The sequence below is a fragment of the Microtus pennsylvanicus genome, chromosome 21 (genome assembly GCF_037038515.1).
Source record: "Microtus pennsylvanicus isolate mMicPen1 chromosome 21, mMicPen1.hap1, whole genome shotgun sequence".
NCBI lineage: Eukaryota > Metazoa > Chordata > Mammalia > Rodentia > Cricetidae > Microtus > Microtus pennsylvanicus.
In genome coordinates, this window is record NC_134599.1 from 14,255,274 (window position 1) to 14,274,518 (window position 19,245).

General features: G+C 41.7%; 1 protein-coding gene across 11 annotated transcripts in view; it reads right to left on the reverse strand.

Moving 5' to 3' along the window:
* Window positions 1-19,245, reverse strand: part of Pde1c (phosphodiesterase 1C) — a 514,105-nt gene that overhangs the window by 96,123 nt on the left and 398,737 nt on the right. For all 11 annotated transcript variants that reach the window (XM_075955073.1, XM_075955062.1, XM_075955066.1 and 8 more), the window contains 5 exons: window positions 18,846-19,028; window positions 17,547-17,613; window positions 13,274-13,390; window positions 11,752-11,892; window positions 2,131-2,231 (listed from right to left, as the gene is read on the reverse strand). In XM_075955073.1, the coding sequence (XP_075811188.1) occupies window positions 2,131-2,231; window positions 11,752-11,892; window positions 13,274-13,390; window positions 17,547-17,613; window positions 18,846-19,028 (609 nt within the window). The remainder of the gene's footprint in view (window positions 1-2,130; window positions 2,232-11,751; window positions 11,893-13,273; window positions 13,391-17,546; window positions 17,614-18,845; window positions 19,029-19,245) is intronic.

A 19,245-nucleotide genomic window follows, 5' to 3' on the forward strand; every position in this document is an offset into this window, starting at 1 on the left:
ATTTGACACATGTGCCATATCTGACGCGCCTGCCACGTTCGACACATGCATCGCATTTGACACACGCGCCATATCTGTCATGCGTGTCGCATTTTTCATATTTGACATGCGTGTCACATTCGCTATATTTGACATGTGTGTCACGCGCATCATGTTTGACATACGTGTCACACCTGACATGCGTGCCATATCTGCCATGAGCGCCATATTTGCCATGCGGGCCATATTTGACACACGTGCGACACGTGTGCCCCAGTCGACATGCGTGCCATATTTGACACATGTGCCACATTTGACATGTGTGTCATATTTGACACATGACGCGCGTGTCACATTTGTCGTGCGTATCGCATTTGTCGTTCGTGCCGTGTCATGTTTGTCCTGGCGTGCGTGCCATATTTGACGCACATGTCACGCTTGTCGTATGTGTCATATTTGACACGCATATCGCATTTGTCATACGTGTCATATTTGACGTGTCATGTTTGTCACGGCATGCGTGTCGTGTTTGTAATGTGTGACATATTTGTCGTGTGTGTCATGTTTGATATGTGTGTCAGATTTGGCATGCCTGTCACGTTTGCTGTGCGTCATGTTTGACATGTGTGTCATATTTGTCATGTGTGTCATATTTGTCGTGTGACATGTTTGTCGTGCGTGTCGCGCTTGTCATGTGTGTCGTGTTTGTCATGCATGTCATATTTGTCAAGTGTGTCATATTTGTCATGTGTGTCGTGTCATATTTGGCATGCATTCATGTGTGTCGTGGGTGTGTCTTATTTGTCATGTGCATTTCATATTTGTCGTGTGCGTGTCATGTTTGTCATACGTGTCATGTTTGTCGTGCGTGTCATGTGTGTCATGTGTGTCATGTGCGTCGTGTGCATATTTTTCATGTGTGTCGTGCTTGTCATGCACGTCATATTTGTCAAGTGTGTCATATTTGTCATGCGTTCATGTTTGTCGTGGGTGTGTCATATTTGACATACGTGTCATGTTTGTCGTGTGTGTCATGTTTGTCGTGTGTGTCATGTTTGTCATGTGCGTCGTGTGTGTCATGTTCGTCGTGTGCATATTTTTCATGTGTGTCGTGTGCAAATTTGTCATGTGTGTCATGTGCATATTTGTCATGTGTGTCATGGACCAGTCTGGTCTGGTCGAAATCAGTCCGGTCTGGTCTGGTCTGGACTGGTCCTGTCCAGGTGGACAAGGGTTTGACCCCAAAGAAGCTATGCTAGAGGTCAGCGCCCAGCATGGGGAAGGCTTCCCTTAACTCCATAGATGGAGCCTCTTTCCCATAGTCTTCCAATACGACCATATACACTGCCCCTTTCTGAAACCCACGCAGCTAGGGCAGAATTCATACAACCTGTTGGGAGCCATGGCTAGATACTCGGGGAAGGATCCAGTGAGGGGATGCCGACAGTCAACAGCCCTATGTGATTATCTTTGTCAAGCAGCCCACTGGTGGCCCAGGCAGAAGTAAACTTTGGTTTGCTGTTGGGATCAGATCCTTAGCATGAGAGGTTGAGGCTGGGCGGGAGGAGTGAGTCATGGCTTCTGAGCTGGGACAAGAGAAGTGGCCAGGGAGTAACAATCAGATGAGTGTGGGAATCACATGGTGTTTCTGTTGCTTCCTGGCTTTGTGTCTGCATCATTGATGACCTCTCATGGCCCACATCAGTTCTGTAAGTGATCGCAACCTTGTATTTATCAGAATGCTCCGGATCCAAATTGTTTGTTTGACAGAAGCCCTCCAATGGTTATATGAATTTTGTGATGTCATGCGCATGACATCTGGGACTCTATGCAGCCTGTGCCATACCTGTTAGAAACAGGTAGAGGAGCACAGGACATACACAAATAACAGGTGAACATTATAATAGTGAAGAAAGGAAGAGCCACTTTAGATCTGAATAAAAGATGAGAAATAGCAGCAGGTGTTTTTTTTAAAACGCTGTGTGTTCAATCAAGTCGCCCAGGCTCCTCTCTTGTTTATAAGTTAATCTTTTCAAAATTCAAAATAGAGCAACCACATAAAAGCAAAGTGATGAACGCACAACTTGCTGACATCTAAAATTATATCCCTGCCTCCTCGTGCCTGCTCTACAAACATTTCAACTGCCTCACCGTGTCTGAATGTGGAAATTGTTGGTAGTTCCGGTGTGTTCGTAGTCGTGGATGGCAGCCGAGAAGATTATTGCAAAGATCTCCAGTTCCGTCAGCCAGTTCTGCAAGGGAGATTCACAGCAATCAGGTAATTGTCTCTCGCTCGCACAGCTTGAGCGTGCTGACAACAAACTCACCCTGCTTCCTTCCACCCTACAGCTGCTGGCTGTTGCCAAACAAGTTTTTTATACATAGAAGTAATGGGGGCTTTTCCTCATTGAGGAGACCGTGAGCTTGTAGTTTGACCACAACACTCAAGGTTGGAAGAACTATTACTCCGATCCGACGTTCCAGAAAGACAGCAACAGTGAACATGAAGAACTTAAAATGTCCTCATCAAATAGCCCTCCCACTTCAAAATAAAATTCTTGTCTCTCTTTCCTTTCCTTTTCCTGTCCTTCCCCCTCCCCTGGGAAAAATTCAATGCAATACCCTCTCTCATTTATCAAGAAGTAATTAAAAGTTTTAACACAATATCAAGTGTGGGAGCCAGCGCCAGCCATGATAAGCTAAGTCTGGGCAGGTCACCCAAAGGAAGTTCTTTACTTCCAACCATTATCACCTGCCAGAGTAGGACTCAGCCATCGATAAAATTAACAAGAGGCCTGGGGCTCAGTAGTTTACCCTGAAGCAGTGCCTCATTGCAGGAAGGAACCCCGAGATTACCTGAGCACCTCCCCAAAAACAGACCATCTAAAGGAAACGCCTAACATTCCAACCGCTGTAGATAGGACCACCTGCCGGAACACACTCACCAAGACACCCCTAGACTAATGTCAGCCAATCAGGGGTGGGTCCTAAACCTCAGAAGCCCCTCACCCCCACCTTTACTATTATGAAAACCCAATTCTAACAGAGCATACAAGTGTCTTGCCTACATGTGTGTCTGTGTGCTACATGTATGTACTGCCCACAGAAGTAAGAAGTCACCAGATCCCCTGGAACTGGAGTAACCGGTTGTGAGCCATCATATGATTGCTGGGATTTGAATGTAGATCCTCTGGAAGAGCAGCTTGTGCTCTTAACCACTTTTTTGTTTGTTTTTTGTTTGGTTTATCGAGACAGGGTTTCTCTGTAACTTTGGGGCCTGTCCTAGAGCTAACTTTTATAAACCAGGCTGGCCTCGAACTCACAAAGATCCACCTGCCTCTGCCTCCTAATTAAAGATTAAAGCTGTGCACCACCACCACCTGGCTGTCTCTTTTTAAATGTAGAAACCCACATACCGTTCACATGTTCATAGAGGAACTAGCTGTGTAGCTGCTTTCCCCACAGAATGAGAAAATGAGACCAGAGGAAACTCAGGATCCACCAAGGTCACACAGTTGTTCATATGAGAAGCCATAGAATACATTTTCCAGAATTCTCACCTATCATCTGTAGATTAAATTTCCTTTGTTTATATTCTATATTTATTTAATTTTGGATAAACTTATGTATGTATAAAATTATATGACATCTCTTCTTGATATTCTTCACATATATAACACCTATTCTTCCTCTTTTTTTTAAAAAAAAAGGGGTCTTATAGAACATGCTAGCTCAAAACTCAGTATGTAGTCCAGTCTGAACCTGATCTCACAGAAGTCCTCTTTTTCTTAGCCTCCTGAGTGCTAGAATTACAGGCTTACACCTCTGCACGTAGCCATATTGGTGTGTTTCTTCCTTAATATGATATTATTATTAATCTGCTTTTGAACAATTCCCTGTATACAAGTCTTGTTCTAGTCCTATACAAAGTCAATACCATGTTTTAAAATAAGATGGTAAATAGGAGTTAGCATAAAGCCTAAACAACCCAAGTCACAAAACATCAGGAGTCTAAGCATCAGAAAGCCTGCAAAGGAATAGTTCCCACATTACAAATATCAGGCACACTTCCTTCCTGCCCATACACACTCACAGCTACTCTTAGTTATCACCTAGCTTCTAATAAACTTAAACAGCAAGGGATCAAGCAGGCATATAGCAAAATCTAAACTGTACCTTTGAAGCTCATTGTAAAACCCAGTCCTTGAGATGATCAGTGTGCATATGGGCTTAGGGATGAGAAGGGAGAAAATGATATCCGGGGAAGGAAACAGGAGGGGCATAAAACAGTTTCACAAAAACAAGCCTTGCTGATGTTGACAAGGAGACCTTGGAGTAGAGGAGGGCATTTTCAGAAGCGCCTGTCCATCTTGAGCAATGGAATGAGTCCCTGGACTGCAGTGGGGATCAGGGCAGACCGGGACCTCAAATATCAGGCATTGAAAGCCAGAGTGAGAGAGGAATGTAAACTGATTCAACCGGCAGTGGTGTTTACACCCCGGAGAGTCTGGAGCCAGCCCAGCACTCCAGGAAGAATATTTGTCTGAATAGAGAGAGGGAGGGAAAGTCCTTACAGTGCGTGCAAATAACTGAATGTGTGGCAGACATGGATAAAAAGAAGTTACAGCCAAGAGAACAATGAACTATATATGGCCTCCAAACACTGAGTCAAGAGCCAAACACTTCCTGGGTCGTATCAGATAGGAAAGTTGGATAAGGCAGAAGAAGCCACTCTGAGGAAAACTGAGATTGATATTTTAATGGGGCTCAAATTCATTTGTATTTTTCCACTTAATTACTGTGAGCGCTAAGGTTTTGTGTCAGAATATAAGCAATCAGAAATTTAAGTTCCACAGGCATTTTGCTGTAGGATTATCTGACAGTGACATTTCCCTGTCTTTCAAATTGGTGTGTCACGGCTTCATTCACTGACAGACTGCTTTGACACCTGGATGTGGTAGATTTTGGACTACTATACCTGTGGTTCAGAAAAGCAAGCCGTATGCTTAGGTGTGTGGGTGAGTGAGGGCAACTGTATACAACAGAGGAAATCTGAAGGAAATGGACAAGGGTGGGTCATTTTCCACTGCTCCAGGATACATTACTCTAAGTAAACTGTGACATTGCTGTGGGAACAGCAGTTTCTATTTTTACAATACTGTTCTGATGCCTTCAGAAATCACCACAAAAAGATGGTTGAAGAACATCATATGCACACACACACACACACACACACACACACACACACACACACAAAGAAGGGGTGAGCCATGAGAAGACAGATGAGTAGATAAAGTGTCATACAAACATAAAGACCCAATTTCCATTCCTAGCACCCATGTGAAAAGTCAGGGATGGTGGCTGTGATGTGGGAGTTCCCTCTGTATGCTGTGAATATGTTTTATTGTCACTGGTTAATAAAGAAGCTGCTTTGGCCTATGGCAGAGCAGAATAGAGCTAGGCAGGAAGTCCAAAGATTCAGAGAGAAAGAAGGCAAGGTCAGGGAGATGTCTGTAGTTGATGAAGGAGAAAGACGCCAGAACCTGCTGGATACTATGGGCCTGTAGACTGAAGATAGATGTCCCAATGTGACAGAAGAGCTTCGAGTACCTCTCCAAGCAGCAAGATGTCTCTGTCAATTCTAGAACTTTAGATGTTGCTTAAAATGAACATCCTATTTACTTAGGTAATATTATATCCTTCTGGGGTCTTTGGTGGAGTTTAAGATAGAGTTTTACTTAGTTATAATAAAAGATAAAGTAGATATAAAACTTTAGATTGACAAATTTTATAACTGTAATTGTTGCTTGATCCTTATTTTGTTATTTGTAAATTTAATATGTTAAAGTTAAAACCTTTCTTTTAATTTAGACAGAAAAGGGAAATGATGTGGGATTCCTCTCCAGATGCTGTGAATATGTTTTATTACTATTGGTTAATAACGAATCTGCTTTTCCCTATGGTAGGGCAGAATATAGTTAAGCAGAAAGTCCAAATAAAGATACAGAGAAAAAGAAGGCAGAGTCAGGGAGATGCCATGTAACTGCCAATGGAGAAAGATGCCAGAACCTTAGCAATAGGCCACAGCCTCATGGTGATATATAGATTAGTAGAAATGGGTTAATTTAAGATGTAAGAACTAGCTAGAAATATGCCTGAGCCATTGGCCAAACAGTTAATATAGATTTTTGTGTGAATATTTGGGTCTGGACAGCTGGAAACAAATGCTCAGTTTCCGTTTATACGGCTGTGATCCCAGGGCTAGAGAGATAGAAACATGCAGGTCCCCGGGGTTCACTCGCCAGCCAGTTTAGCCTAATTGGTAAGCTCTAGGCAATTAAGAAATTCTCTCTTAAAGACAAGGTAGAGGGGCCCAATGAAGGACACCTGAGGCTGTCTCCAGTCCTTCACATGCTCATACACATACATGCACCTGCACACACACACACACACACACACACACACACACACACACACGCGCGCGCGCACACACACACACCTGTGCATATGTGCACAGGCTACAAATAACTGAGCACAGTCTGTCATTGGCTGTTATACCGTTGAGTCCAAGGATAACTTGCATTAGCATAAATGCTTCAGAGAGTTTCTTTTGCCTTGATGAAGCTGCTTGATTCAGGTTTATATTGCACAGGATACTGTGCACAACAGGCACTAAAACCATGTTGACCAGATGAGCTCAGAGCATTATTCAGCCTCTGCTTTAATTTGCTCTACATTATCATGTTCAAGTATACACCCCTGAGGATTCTGAGGTCCAAGGGGTTCTGTTTCACCAAAGAGAATGTAGAATGATAGCCAAATACCTAAATGTATGGCCATTGGCGTCACACCTGGGGAACTAGAGAGACTGGCTCCCTGTTTAAGAATACTTGCTACCTTTGTACATGATCAGGTTCAGTTCTTAGAACCCACATGGCAATTCACAGTTCTTTGCTACTCTGGTTCCCAGGAATCCAAAGCCCTAGGCATGTACAGGTGTGAATATGAACACAACATTCATATGCATAAATTTATCTTAAAAAATGAATATTAGAAAACATAAAAGAAATTAGATCTGGGGCCAGCTTCGCTATACCACTGTCATATTTTGCTATGGTCACCATAACAAATTACCATAAAAACTCATTTTGTAGGGGTAGGATCAGTTTCCCCACACTGAAAACCACTGATTTACAGAAAATCGTAATCTATCGCACATTTGTACAGACAAAGTATATTTGTATAGACATTTAAGAAGACAATTTGTAGTAATTCTTTGTGTTAGCTTTCCATTAGGGTGGTAATTTGAATGTAATTGACCCCGTAATCTCACAGGGAGTGTCCCTATGAGAAAGCATGGCTTTGTTGGAGTGAGTATGGCCTTCTGGGAAGTGTCACTGTGGGAGCCGGCTTTGAGGTTTCCTGTGCTCAGGATATCACTCAGTGTTTCAGTTGACTTCCTGCTTTTTGCAAGATGTAGCAATCTCAGCTCTAGCACCGCGCCTGTCTGCAGGGCTCCATGCTCCCCACCATAATGATAATGGACTGAACCACTTAAACTGTAAGCAAACCACCCCAATTAAATGCTTTCCTTTCTAGGAGTTGCTATGGTCATGGTGTTTCTTCACAGCAAATGAAAACCAAAACTAGACAAGTACCTGAGATTAATCATCATATAAAGAGAGAAGTCAAAAAAGGCAAGAGAGAAAGAAAGAAAGAATAAAAAAAAAGAAAAAACAGCCTACAATTCATAATCCCAGAGAACCCAGACAACAAAGAGGACCCTAAGAGAGGCATACATGGATCTAACCTACATGGGAAATAGAAAAAGACAAGATCTCCTGAGTAAATTGGGAGCATGGGGATCATGGAGAGGGTGGAAGGAGAAGGGAAAGGAAGGGAGGGCAGTGGAGAAAAATAAATAGCTTAATAAAAACAAAACAAAAGTCTAAAAGGTCAGATGGGGTGGGAGGAGCTCTGTTGAAGAACTCTTAACAGACATGTGGGAGGCCCTAGGCTCAACCCCCAGTACTGCAATACATACATACATATGTACAGTAGACAGTTAATAATGTTTGCAAATAAAAAAAGGAAATTTGTCAAGATGGTAGGAGGGTGACAATCTGTTGCAGATGGAGAAAATATACATATATATTTAAACTGAAGTATGATTCACTGAAGTATGATTTTGGCTTGACTGGCTGCATATTTAAGCTTAACTTTGAATTAAATATGTTTAACTTGATTTGTATAGAAATTTATAATTCAGGACTTTTAGTCAGTGGTTCCAAATGATAAGCATATACGATGGATTCTTATGTTCACATGATAGAAGAATTCACTCATTCGCACGAGAAATATAAAGAAGTACAGACATTCCTAACACAAGTATACATGCACATATGTACAATGTAGTAAAAGTTCTGAATGTCTTTTTGGCTAAGGAAGTGCTATGGAAGCTGAACATGGCTGAACATGGCTGAACATGCCTGCAACCGCAGAACTGGGAGGTGAAGAAAGGAGGAGCTAAGAGCTCTCTACTCAATCTACACCAAATGGCAGCTTCAGGCTTTGCTGACTCCTCATGGGAGGCCTTACACTTTCTGAGGAGTGGATGGGGAGTGGGGTGGGGAGAGGTGCGCGGGGTGGGGGGAACTGTGGTTGGTATGTAAAATAAACAAAAAAAAGAGAGAGGAAGGACAAAGCTGTACACTTTGTAGAAGAGCAAGGGGCAGGAAGGAAGCAGCAGGGAATTCTGGGTCTCCTTCTTAAAGACACCAATCCCATGGTGGGAGGTTTGCCTCTATTACCCCTTTACTTCTCAAAGTCCTCACCACCCAATCCCATCACTGTGAAGTAGTTTAACAGAGTTCCCAGCTCATAGCCAGTGCTCCATAAACCTTTGAGTGTATGGTTTGAAACTGAAATTCCATTGATGTATTTGTCATTTTTATCATTAAAAATCACCCATTCTGTTTTTATAGGTTTGTCGATGTTTTAGTGTTAGGGAGATAAAAACTACCTTCTTGTTATATACTATTCCTTTTCAAAACTACCTGTTCTAACAGAAAAATACACATTTTGTATGGATTTCAGAGTTATCAGGTTATACATTAATTTTTTGAAGATTGAATTAGTATTTATTGTTTTGATGAAAATTGCCATTCAAACAACAGAACAGTTTCCCATTTAAAGCACAACACATTTATCTACTCGTTTAATCATTAGTTTTGAGTTCTTTGAGTTTTATAGTTTTTCTCTTCTTTTGGTATTGAAGTTCTTTATAGATAATCATACATTTTTTTTAAACTGCTGAGAATGTACTTTTTACATCATACTTATTAATTTCTGGTACACAAACAGCTCTTGCAAATTTTCTCAGCATTTTATCCTTTTAAAGTAGCATATTGTATCACATGGGTTGTGTGGAAAATTGTTTAGTGTTGTCTTGGTGTGTCAGTCTATGTCTTCACGATTCTATCTTCACTAGACACGCCTGCATCAGTCCACATCGTCATGGGCCTCAGTGTGGATGCGTCTTCACCAACCCGTGTCTCCACAGGTCTGTCTTCAAGCAACCACCTCTCCATCATTCTAGGTCTTCATGGGGCTATTTTAGTGTGGACAATTCTGTTTTATTTCATGTTTTCATGGGATTATCATTTAATATGGCTTTTGGTCTTGAGTTTTTGGTAGAAACTCGTTATTTTATAAAATGAATTCTCTCTATAACATTTCTATAATTTTGAAATGGCTTCTTAAATATTTTTTCCAAAATGAGCCTTTTAATAAAAACTAAAACATGATGATGAGTTTTGGGGAAATTCTACAGTAATCTAGTAATAATACTTCCTAAATTGAAGGAAGGATAATGTCAATATTTTTGATATTTTCCTCCTGGTCATCTTCAAGGTAAAATCTTTCTCACGTTGCAGACGAGAGGAAATCTGGGCACAGAAAAGTACTTCATCACAGGTTACAATATCGGTTAGTAACTAAGCAGGGATTTAGATGGAGAATATCAAGCTTCAGGCCCACTCCTCCCACTGTGTTCTAAGTTGAATGCACTGAGCTACTCTTCTGAGCCAATCAACAGGAAAGACAGGTATGTGTTGGGTTTGTGGTTGATTTGCTGCAATTTCTATCTTAGTTCTTCCTATACGTGGCATAGAGAGACCTGTAAAAATGGATTGCCACTCTCTTAACCCAGAAAATCACACAAATTATGAAATTCAAATCTTTGTTTTCAATTTTAAAATGCACATGAACCTTCCCAGTTCATCAAGTGTGTGCATATCCAAAATGCTCTCTGCATTTTCAAGATGCCATTCTAAAGGAGCTGTGTGTTCCATTCCCGTGACTGGTTTGCTTAAGTTTTTCTAAGGACTGACTTTAATATTTCCAATCTTTCTCAGTATTTCAAACTTTTAAAATAGCATATCTCATTCCCTGAGATTTGTAGGAAAATACTCGGTCAGAAGCTGTGCTCAGTTCAAACAGTGTGGCTGGATTTATGGTCACTGATACAAAAGCAGCGCTCAATTTTTGTCGAATGTGCAGAGAGCAGGTTTAGATGTAGATTCCCTTGTAGCTGAATATGTCCAGGTCAACAAATGTGAGCCAAAAGTACAGTGTTCATGGTTCAGTTAGCCCAGGCCACACCAAGATGATACCCACTGAAAAGGGACACCCTGATCCTAAGCCATAGGAGGGGATTTCACAGGACAAAAGGATCCCCAGAGCATACTGTAGAAATTAAATATATAGCATGGGGTAAATTCAGTTTCCAATAAGTTCAACTAGAAGTGAAAAACAAATTCCTATAGGTCTTCTTAAGGCAATCTCAGTAAAGGCTATTTTATTTGTTTGTTCATTTGTTTTCTTTTTGTTTTCTTTTGACACTAACATCTATGCATATTAAAAATTGATGATTTATGGAGGTAAAGAAGACAAAGGGGCTGGTGGGGTGTGGACCAAGGTGCTTCATGACAAACCAGAAAATCTGAGTTCAATCCCTGGCCTCCACAAGGTAGGAGGAGAGAAGTGACTGCTAATAATTGCCCTCTGACATCTACATGTGTGTTGTAGCACAGAAATCCCCCACCCATGCACTAGAATCAGACAAACAAATGATAAAAATGTAAGAAGTCAAAGGCACAATCAACTCGAACAAGCTAGTACATCAAATGGATTACAGAAAAGACGTCTAAAACCATCTGAAGAGCTGAAAAGCAGAACTATAACAATGATATTTCAAATGACTAAAAAACTTTTAGCTTTAAAAAATACGTAAGATGTGAATAACCAGAGTGCTTCTGAAAAAGACCTAGCAGGTTAAGCCAAAGATGAGTTGGAGCAATGGTTGATGAATCTACTGACTATAACTTCAGAATATGTGAACAATATTGTTGATTGACTATTGCAAAGGGTCAAAAATCATTCTATATGTGAACTATATGCTTAGCTCTTGTAATTATTCCTTAATTGGCCATTTTCAATTTCACTGGGCCCAAGAAAAACATTTAAGAAAACCCTAAGGCTCTCCACAGTGAACAGGGGGACACTTCAGAACACTCTCCATGAAGATCAAGGCAGCTCTCAGAGAACCCCAAGGCTTTCCATTATGATTATGAGGACACATCAGAACACCCCAAAGCTCTCCACAGTGATGCCAGGAAATAGGGTATTCACAAGGCATCATTCATCCTGGGCTCATCCTTATCACCTCTGGGACACCCTCCAACATAGACGTGTGTCCCCGCCTGTACTTACTGCTACTCCTGTCTTATAGAGGAGGTAATGCACGGTTTGCGTGACGTCAGCGGCATGCATCAGGTTGTGGTAAGGATTTTTGTGCTTGCTGTACCCCACTTCCAGGGCTTCCACAAATGAGACAAGCGCAGAAATGGGGATCTGAAAGAGAAGAGAAAGCTCCACTCACTAAAGGGGAGACTTACCTGAAGAGAAACATTAAGATCCCCACTTTGCTCATTTGGGGGCTCTTGTAGATCACATGAGGAACATAAAGGTTTAGCAGTTAATAAAATTCCCTGTGAAACTGTCAGATGCTTTGAAAGTCTAAGACCAGGTCCCTGGTTGAAGAACAGTCAGTCTTACAAACTGGTTTTGTTCCCAGTTCAGGCAACCAAACTATACAGATTCATCTCAAAGACATTTTGTTTAAAATGTAAACCAGTGGTTTTTGATGTACACATAGGCAACTTCGTTCATTATTAGTGATTATTAAAGCCCTGTATTTCTTTGTACTTTATCTGTTTTTAGTCTTTTTCTCCAATTCCAAGACAGAAGAGATGCTATGCAGGACCAATGTCATAAACCATGTTGAGGAACTTACAAATAGCTCTGGGAGTTACTGCAGTTTATGAGATTTTTAACTATTTGTAACACTTCACTAGCAAAAGAAGACTTTCCAGACTGCAAACCACCAGTAATAGACTATTGGGTGATAAAAAAGACATAGCCTGTTCCTTTCCCAAACACACTACCACACTGTGCTTCCCCATATTTCAAATGCATACAGTGACCCCTTTCAAAGAGTGTGACTTTGAGGAAGTCACACCAGTGGCAGCTTACCTCTGTCTCACAATCATTTTATAACCTAAGTCTTTTTGTGTGTCCTTTATGTTTTATCATATTAAATATACTGCATAGTATATGTTCATTTTTCTTAAGTAGAAAGCATGAGCTCCAATACAGCCCTTACGAACGTGATAAAGAATCTATCTGGAGACATAAATATTTGTGTGTAAAACAACCTGCATTTTCCAGAGACACATCCCATCCATCTGATGCTTGAAGTCTGGGAGATCAACTGGACAGAAGAGGTTCCCTTGAGAACCTGCCTGACCTGAAAAGGCTGTGCAGCGTGGTGACTGAGGGGCTGACCCTGGAGATGATCCATCCATTTTCTTTGTTTAAGGCAAAGAATTAATCTGAAGCACGGGTGGCTGTGAAACACCAATGATCTGTCATGGATGAGTGGGAGTTTTTTCTGAATGTGGCATGGTGTGAGAAAAGTTTATGGAAGCTGCTGAGCTCACTCTGTCTCCAATGCTACCTCCCAGGCAAGAGTGGTCCATAGTACACACAATCAGGATGCAGTGAGATGAAACACCCATTGGTGGGGAGCACCTATGGCAGGCCCACCGGAAAGATGTCCACAGTTGCCCACAGCAGTTTCCTATGTACTTAGAAGGATCCCCTTGGTCTTGGCATAGAAGTCACATAAGGATAGATAAATGTACGCAGTGTATCTTTTTAATGAGGTGCTGACCTTAAAACGGCTGATCAGGTCATAGCGTGTGAGTAATTCATAGAAAATGAATTTCAACGCGTGATCTCCACTGGCCTCATTGAGGGAAAACACATCGAAGGACCATTTGTCCACATCCTGCAGGACAGAGCAGGAAGAAAGTGCTATTAGTTCACATACCTATGCAACCGCTAATCTACCCACATTTGAATCTTCTGGTAGCCCACGCCTGCAACTAAGTAGCCCAAGATTCTAAAGAACTCTCAGTAGCCATCTAGGGTGGTGCTACAAAAATACTTACTGCTTAAAAAAAATACCAAAGAACTTTATTATCGACAAGAAGTATTGACAGGCATCATGACTGGTGGTATGACTAATTACACTTCACAGATGAAGAAATGGAGAGATACCCAATTCCTCAAAGGCCTGTTGGAAGCACACGCTTAGGACATGAATGGGATGAGAACACACATGCTTCCCCACTGATGCCCCTCTAGGCTCCTTCCTTCAAGCCTATCAGCTGTCACTCTGAGTGCAAACCTGGTGGGGCACATCTCCAGACACTCTCCAACCCGCTAACATACTGTGTAATGACACCTTCTGAGCCCAGACTTGACACTGTTAACTCACTTCAAAGTGTTCAGAAGCATATATAATATTGAAGACAAAAATGGAATTCCACTTCAACTTCAACCACCAAGATCCAACCAAAGAGACAACATTCACTCCAAGAACAGAAAAAAAAAATGCTCTCTGGAGCCACAAATCTGGTGACAAATTTTCCTTCTTGCTCTAACACTTCAGTGAAAGAAGCAAATGTAAAAAGTGAACTGGACATACAACTTATTTGCCATCATGAATTTCGTATTTGTTCACAAATACTTGCTCCAGAATACACGTAAACGTCATCTTCTGTGCTTTGGACACAACAACACCAGCCACTTGTAGACATAATAAACAAATGTGTGCTTAAATCATGATTAAATCAACAGGCATTTAGTATCCTCATCACATCATGGGTATTCCTTCTGTAGTTACAGGACATATACTGACATTCTTTTGATAACGAGGACCCATGAGAGATCACGTAGAAGAAGGCCAGGGGTTGGTGCCTCTGGCATCAGAAACTCTGCACAAAGGACTCGGGGTATCCTAAAATGATCCTGTAATCCCATTCCCGTGCTCTTGTTCCACCTAACCCTTCCATCCATCATGTTCAGCTCAAGACTGCTGGGAATTCTTCCATGGAGGCAAAGCCACATAAAAGCAAACATATAAAGTTAAAAAAAAACATTTAAGTTTAGTGGTAAATTCAATTCCTTTAGTAATATTTACCCTTCCACTAAAATAATTAAAACTGTGAGGTGAAGTGTTAATCCACAGTCCTCAAATCTCTCAATTCCAGAAAAAGTTATATTTCCCCCAGAGTTCCACAGCATGTGCCAGTCTGAGAGAGACAAAGAGTCCAGAGTCACACAACACCTGGGAGAGATAAAGGATCCAGAATCACACAACATTTGGGAGAGACAAAGGGTCCAGAGTCACACAACACCTAGGAGAAACAAAGGGTCCATAATCACACAGTAACAGAACTACTTAATAATCTCACGGGCAACCTATCATGTGACCTCACTGCCTATCAACGACCCCTGTAAGCCCAATGAATTCACACTGTGACCCAGGCCACATCCTTCAATTACCCATTGAGGACTCAGGACAGAGACACCAAAATTTACCCACAACCTGAAACTTTGTTTGAGTTCTATTATTGGATTCCTATGAGTCACAGCCACTGTCTGGTCCAGTCCTGAGGAGGACACCGACAGCCCCAGGAAATGAGTAGGGCAGTGGGTGTTCTCTATGGGCCTTTGCTTCAAGGAAATCTTAACTGTTATTCTTGAACTTGATTCTTCTTCCAAGCTACTTAGGGACTTGCTGAAAATACTGAGGATGCTGTAGGCCTCTGAATGATCCTGAGCCTGGAAGTTGCATTTTATTTTATTATTTTATTTTTTTGGTTTTTCGAGTTGCATTTTAATGAGCACCCAATTTAAGTGCCTTAAACACGCTTTCACTTTTACCAGATGTTGACCAGGAATAATTCCCGTCAAGAGAGCTGGAGACCATCCAGGTTAGCATGGCCTAAGGAAACTGCTTATTTCTTCCCATTTAAAAATTATCCAAGGGGCTGGTCCTGAGCCACAGGACAGCCACTCTTCTGAAGAAGAGATCGCTTCTGTGTCTCTAGAACGCTACCCCAAAGGCAAGAGATAAAGTGAAATTCTAAGGTAATGTGCCCCAAGTGGAGAGGTACCAAAAGTGGCACACAGCCCACTTAAAACTTCCAATGAGCAGTTGTTAATTATTCTCTTCCTTAGATGTCATTTCATGCCACGTTCTTCCATTAACTGCAAAGGTTAACGTGACATGCCACCACGGTTATTTTAGTGAACTGAATTCTCTCAGTCTTTGAGAAATTTTTCTGTACTGGAGAAAATCAGTCGTGATTTCCGTATAAATGCCAGCAGCTCAGTGCAAATAACCTCTTCCCCAGTAGGTACAAAGAAGGAAAAGAGACCTCACATCTGTGCTATCCAGCCCACTTCAGTCCTCTGGCCATCAAAGGCGAGTGCGGAGAACTGGAAAGTACTACTTAGTACACAGGACCTGAACTCTCTTGATCAACAGGAAGTGGGTCAAGGGCAAAAGCTGTGACATTAATGTACAGATCAGCAGACATGAGGAGGGTAGTCATTTGGAGCTAACTGGTTCCTGCTCTGACTAACCCAAGTGTCTTTCTCTCAGAATGACCATGAAGACTCCTTAGGTTTCCCTTCCTTCAGTGGCAAATAACAGTTTATCCACATAACGGGTTGGTCCGCATTTCAGTTTTCAGCTATTCGTAGAAAAGAAACTTCAATTTGGAAGATAAACTCTTATAAACAGCCCAATATCAGTGTTTGTGTTTATGAGAAAGGTAGAGATAGAGGTTTAAATAGGCTTCTAATGCTCCTGAGATTTACATTGAGTGTTTCAGTTCAATTATGAAAATCGATGGCAATTTTGCTGTGGCATTAGCAGGTCTCATGAAGAGGTTCTGCGGGCGGGCGAGCTGGGAAACATCACAGTAAACTAAACTGATGGGCTGGCCATTTGCACGGTGACTCCTCACAGTGTCCTTCCTGCTGTTAAGATGCAAGGAGGAAGAGAAACAGACAGTACAAAGAGAAAAGTGAATCCTGTAAACACAGCCACGGGACTGTCTCTGGATGAAACAGAAAGCCATGAGCATACAGTCAGAATGTCCCCACTGGGCGTGCTTCCTACATTAAGCTATTTAAGAAGCACTGCCCACCCCCTACTTGTACGAATGGGTAATTTATCTTCTGAAAACTTCATCACAGTGTATTTCTTGCATGTTTCAGAGAAAGCCAATACCAGCAGTCAGAATGCCATGGTACCAGTGCACAAAGGGACGCGTGCTAAATTCAGACAGTACGTACTATCAACCAGCACAAGACACCGGGCCCTAGCCAACCCCACCCTGCAACCAAAGTAGACCAGGAACACTCCAGAGCCCTGAATCTGACTCACCCCAGCCTGCCTCAAGGACACTTCTGTGTGGGGTCTTTAGAAGTCATCTACATAACTTCCAGTGCACTTGAATGGGCGTTACCATGCAGGGTTCAGCCTGCTTAAAACAAAACCATGCTTGAATGACTTCCCATGCAGCACCTGGCTCAGTGCAGGTCTTGGGAAGATAGCAGACTGTCTCTAGGGAGAGGGCTCTGGGGTAAGCAATGCTGTAATAAAATCTGGTTTCTGAGACTGTGCCATGTGCTGGGGACACTGCACAAGCCTCACCTCTAATTAACTCTCATCTTATTATTATTATTTTTACAATTTTCTGAGTCTTTTTTTTAAATCTTACTAAATGGACTTGGCGTGGACAACCGAGTATTGACATAATTACAATCAACAAGTTTCTTCCTAAGTTTAAATACATTAGTTATAATGCACCTTATCTCCAGTGGCTACTGCTACATAAATCTCATCATGGCAGATTACTGTGTTAAACCAAAATCCACACAGAGTTTAATTTGGAAGAAAAAAAAATAGAAGGTTAAAGACTGAGCAATAGTGATACTATTAGAACAGATAAGAAAACAAAAATGAAAGATTAAGGTGGGAATAATGGAAAAGTACAGAAACGAAATATTGTTTCCTAAGAGCAAATTTAGCTGTACTCTGCAGTCGCTTCCATGTATCCCATAAGCCTTTTCATCGGTCTTACCTTTAATGCATCAATAACAGCTGGTGGATAGCTCAACCCAACCATGTTTGATGTCCGCCTATACATTCTGGCAAAGATGGAGGAGAAAACAAAATGTGATCGCTTACAACAGATGGTTAGCCCTTCATAGATCTGCACACATATTGACAACTGATGAGCACTCAGGTCTTCTGGTGGCCTAAGGAACTTTAAATCCCGAAGTGACTCTAGAGTCTTTCCTTAGTGATGAGTCAAAAAGAAATGAAGGCAATCTCAAACACACAAGGCACTGGAAGCAAAACTGAATTAAGTTTATGTGCCCCATATTGGACACTAAGTTACTAAAAGGGATGATGGGCGTCACCAGCACTGGTTGCAGGACAAGAATCGAGGTACATTATTGTACTTGATGGTGAACAGAGAACGTGTGTAGATGACCCATTGGAAGTACTTCTCCAGAGCAAGTAAACATCCCAGGTAAACATTGAAATCATTACCATGGAATTTCTAGAATGTGAACTGTGTAATAGGGAATAGTAGAAGAAATGATTCTATGTCTCGTAGGGAATAATTCAGTGTCAAAAAGCTGGCAAACTATGTCACAGGGTGAAGCACGATTAATAAAAAAACTTGGAGAGAAAAATAGGGGTTCAACCTGAAGATCCAAAAGCAAAGCAGCCAGCCCTACTGACTCTTATCACGATCTCAGTCCAAAATGGTGATCCTGCCTCTAGAAATCTCAGAACAATAGCTGAGAGCTGTCATCTCCGGTTTTATAATCCTTTATAGGGCTGTGATTAAAGGTGTGCATCACTGGGATTAAAGGCATACACCACCCAGTTTCTATGGCAACTAGTGTAGCTACTGGGATTAAAGGTGTGTGTTACCATTGTCTGTAAGGCTGACCGCCGCTGTTTTACTCTCTGGTCTTCAGTCAAGTTTATTTATTAAAATACAAATGAAATATCACTACATCAAGGAACTCACATCCTTTAAATAAACTGTCCTCCCTGGGTCACTGACCTCAAAACACCTACTGGTTTGTTCTGATGATATCCATGTATTTGAAAAACGTGGATAAGATGATTTCTGACTTTAAAAATGAGGCTGAGCTTAATCTAAATCTTAAGATGAGGATTTTGAGCAAAGGGAAAAACTTGTCCTAATGATGTCATGGAGATTAGAATACCTGTTTCTACTCAGAAATTTGAGTTCTTATACTAGCATATCAAAACTACATTAAAGAAAAGCTTGGAGTCCTAGAACCTGGTGGTCCTTTTACTGGTTTGGCCCTTGAGTAACAATAGGTTTCACCTTTACCTCTCCACAAATATCCCAGCTTGCACTGCGTGGACGATGGTCTTGAACCGGGGCTTCTCATCACTTCTCCTAAGCATCATCCCCATCTGTCGCGTGAAGGTGGAGGCCAGCCAGTCTCGGACCTCAGAAGGCACAGCATCTGACTGAATGTCACTAAGCTCATCCTCTGTATCCAGAAGTCGCCTGGAGATAAAGCACACAGCCAGAGACTGAATCTGTTTGAATCAGCTGCCCTTCTCCACCCAACCTGAAACACAGGCACAAAAACATGATGTCAAATGGGACACGCACGGGCAGAGGGGCAGCAGTGTTTTGGCAAGGCCTGTGACAGTTCACAGTGATGTTTCTTTTGAGCAAATTGGAACTGGCCTGTCCTCCAGAGACACAAGTATAAAAATGT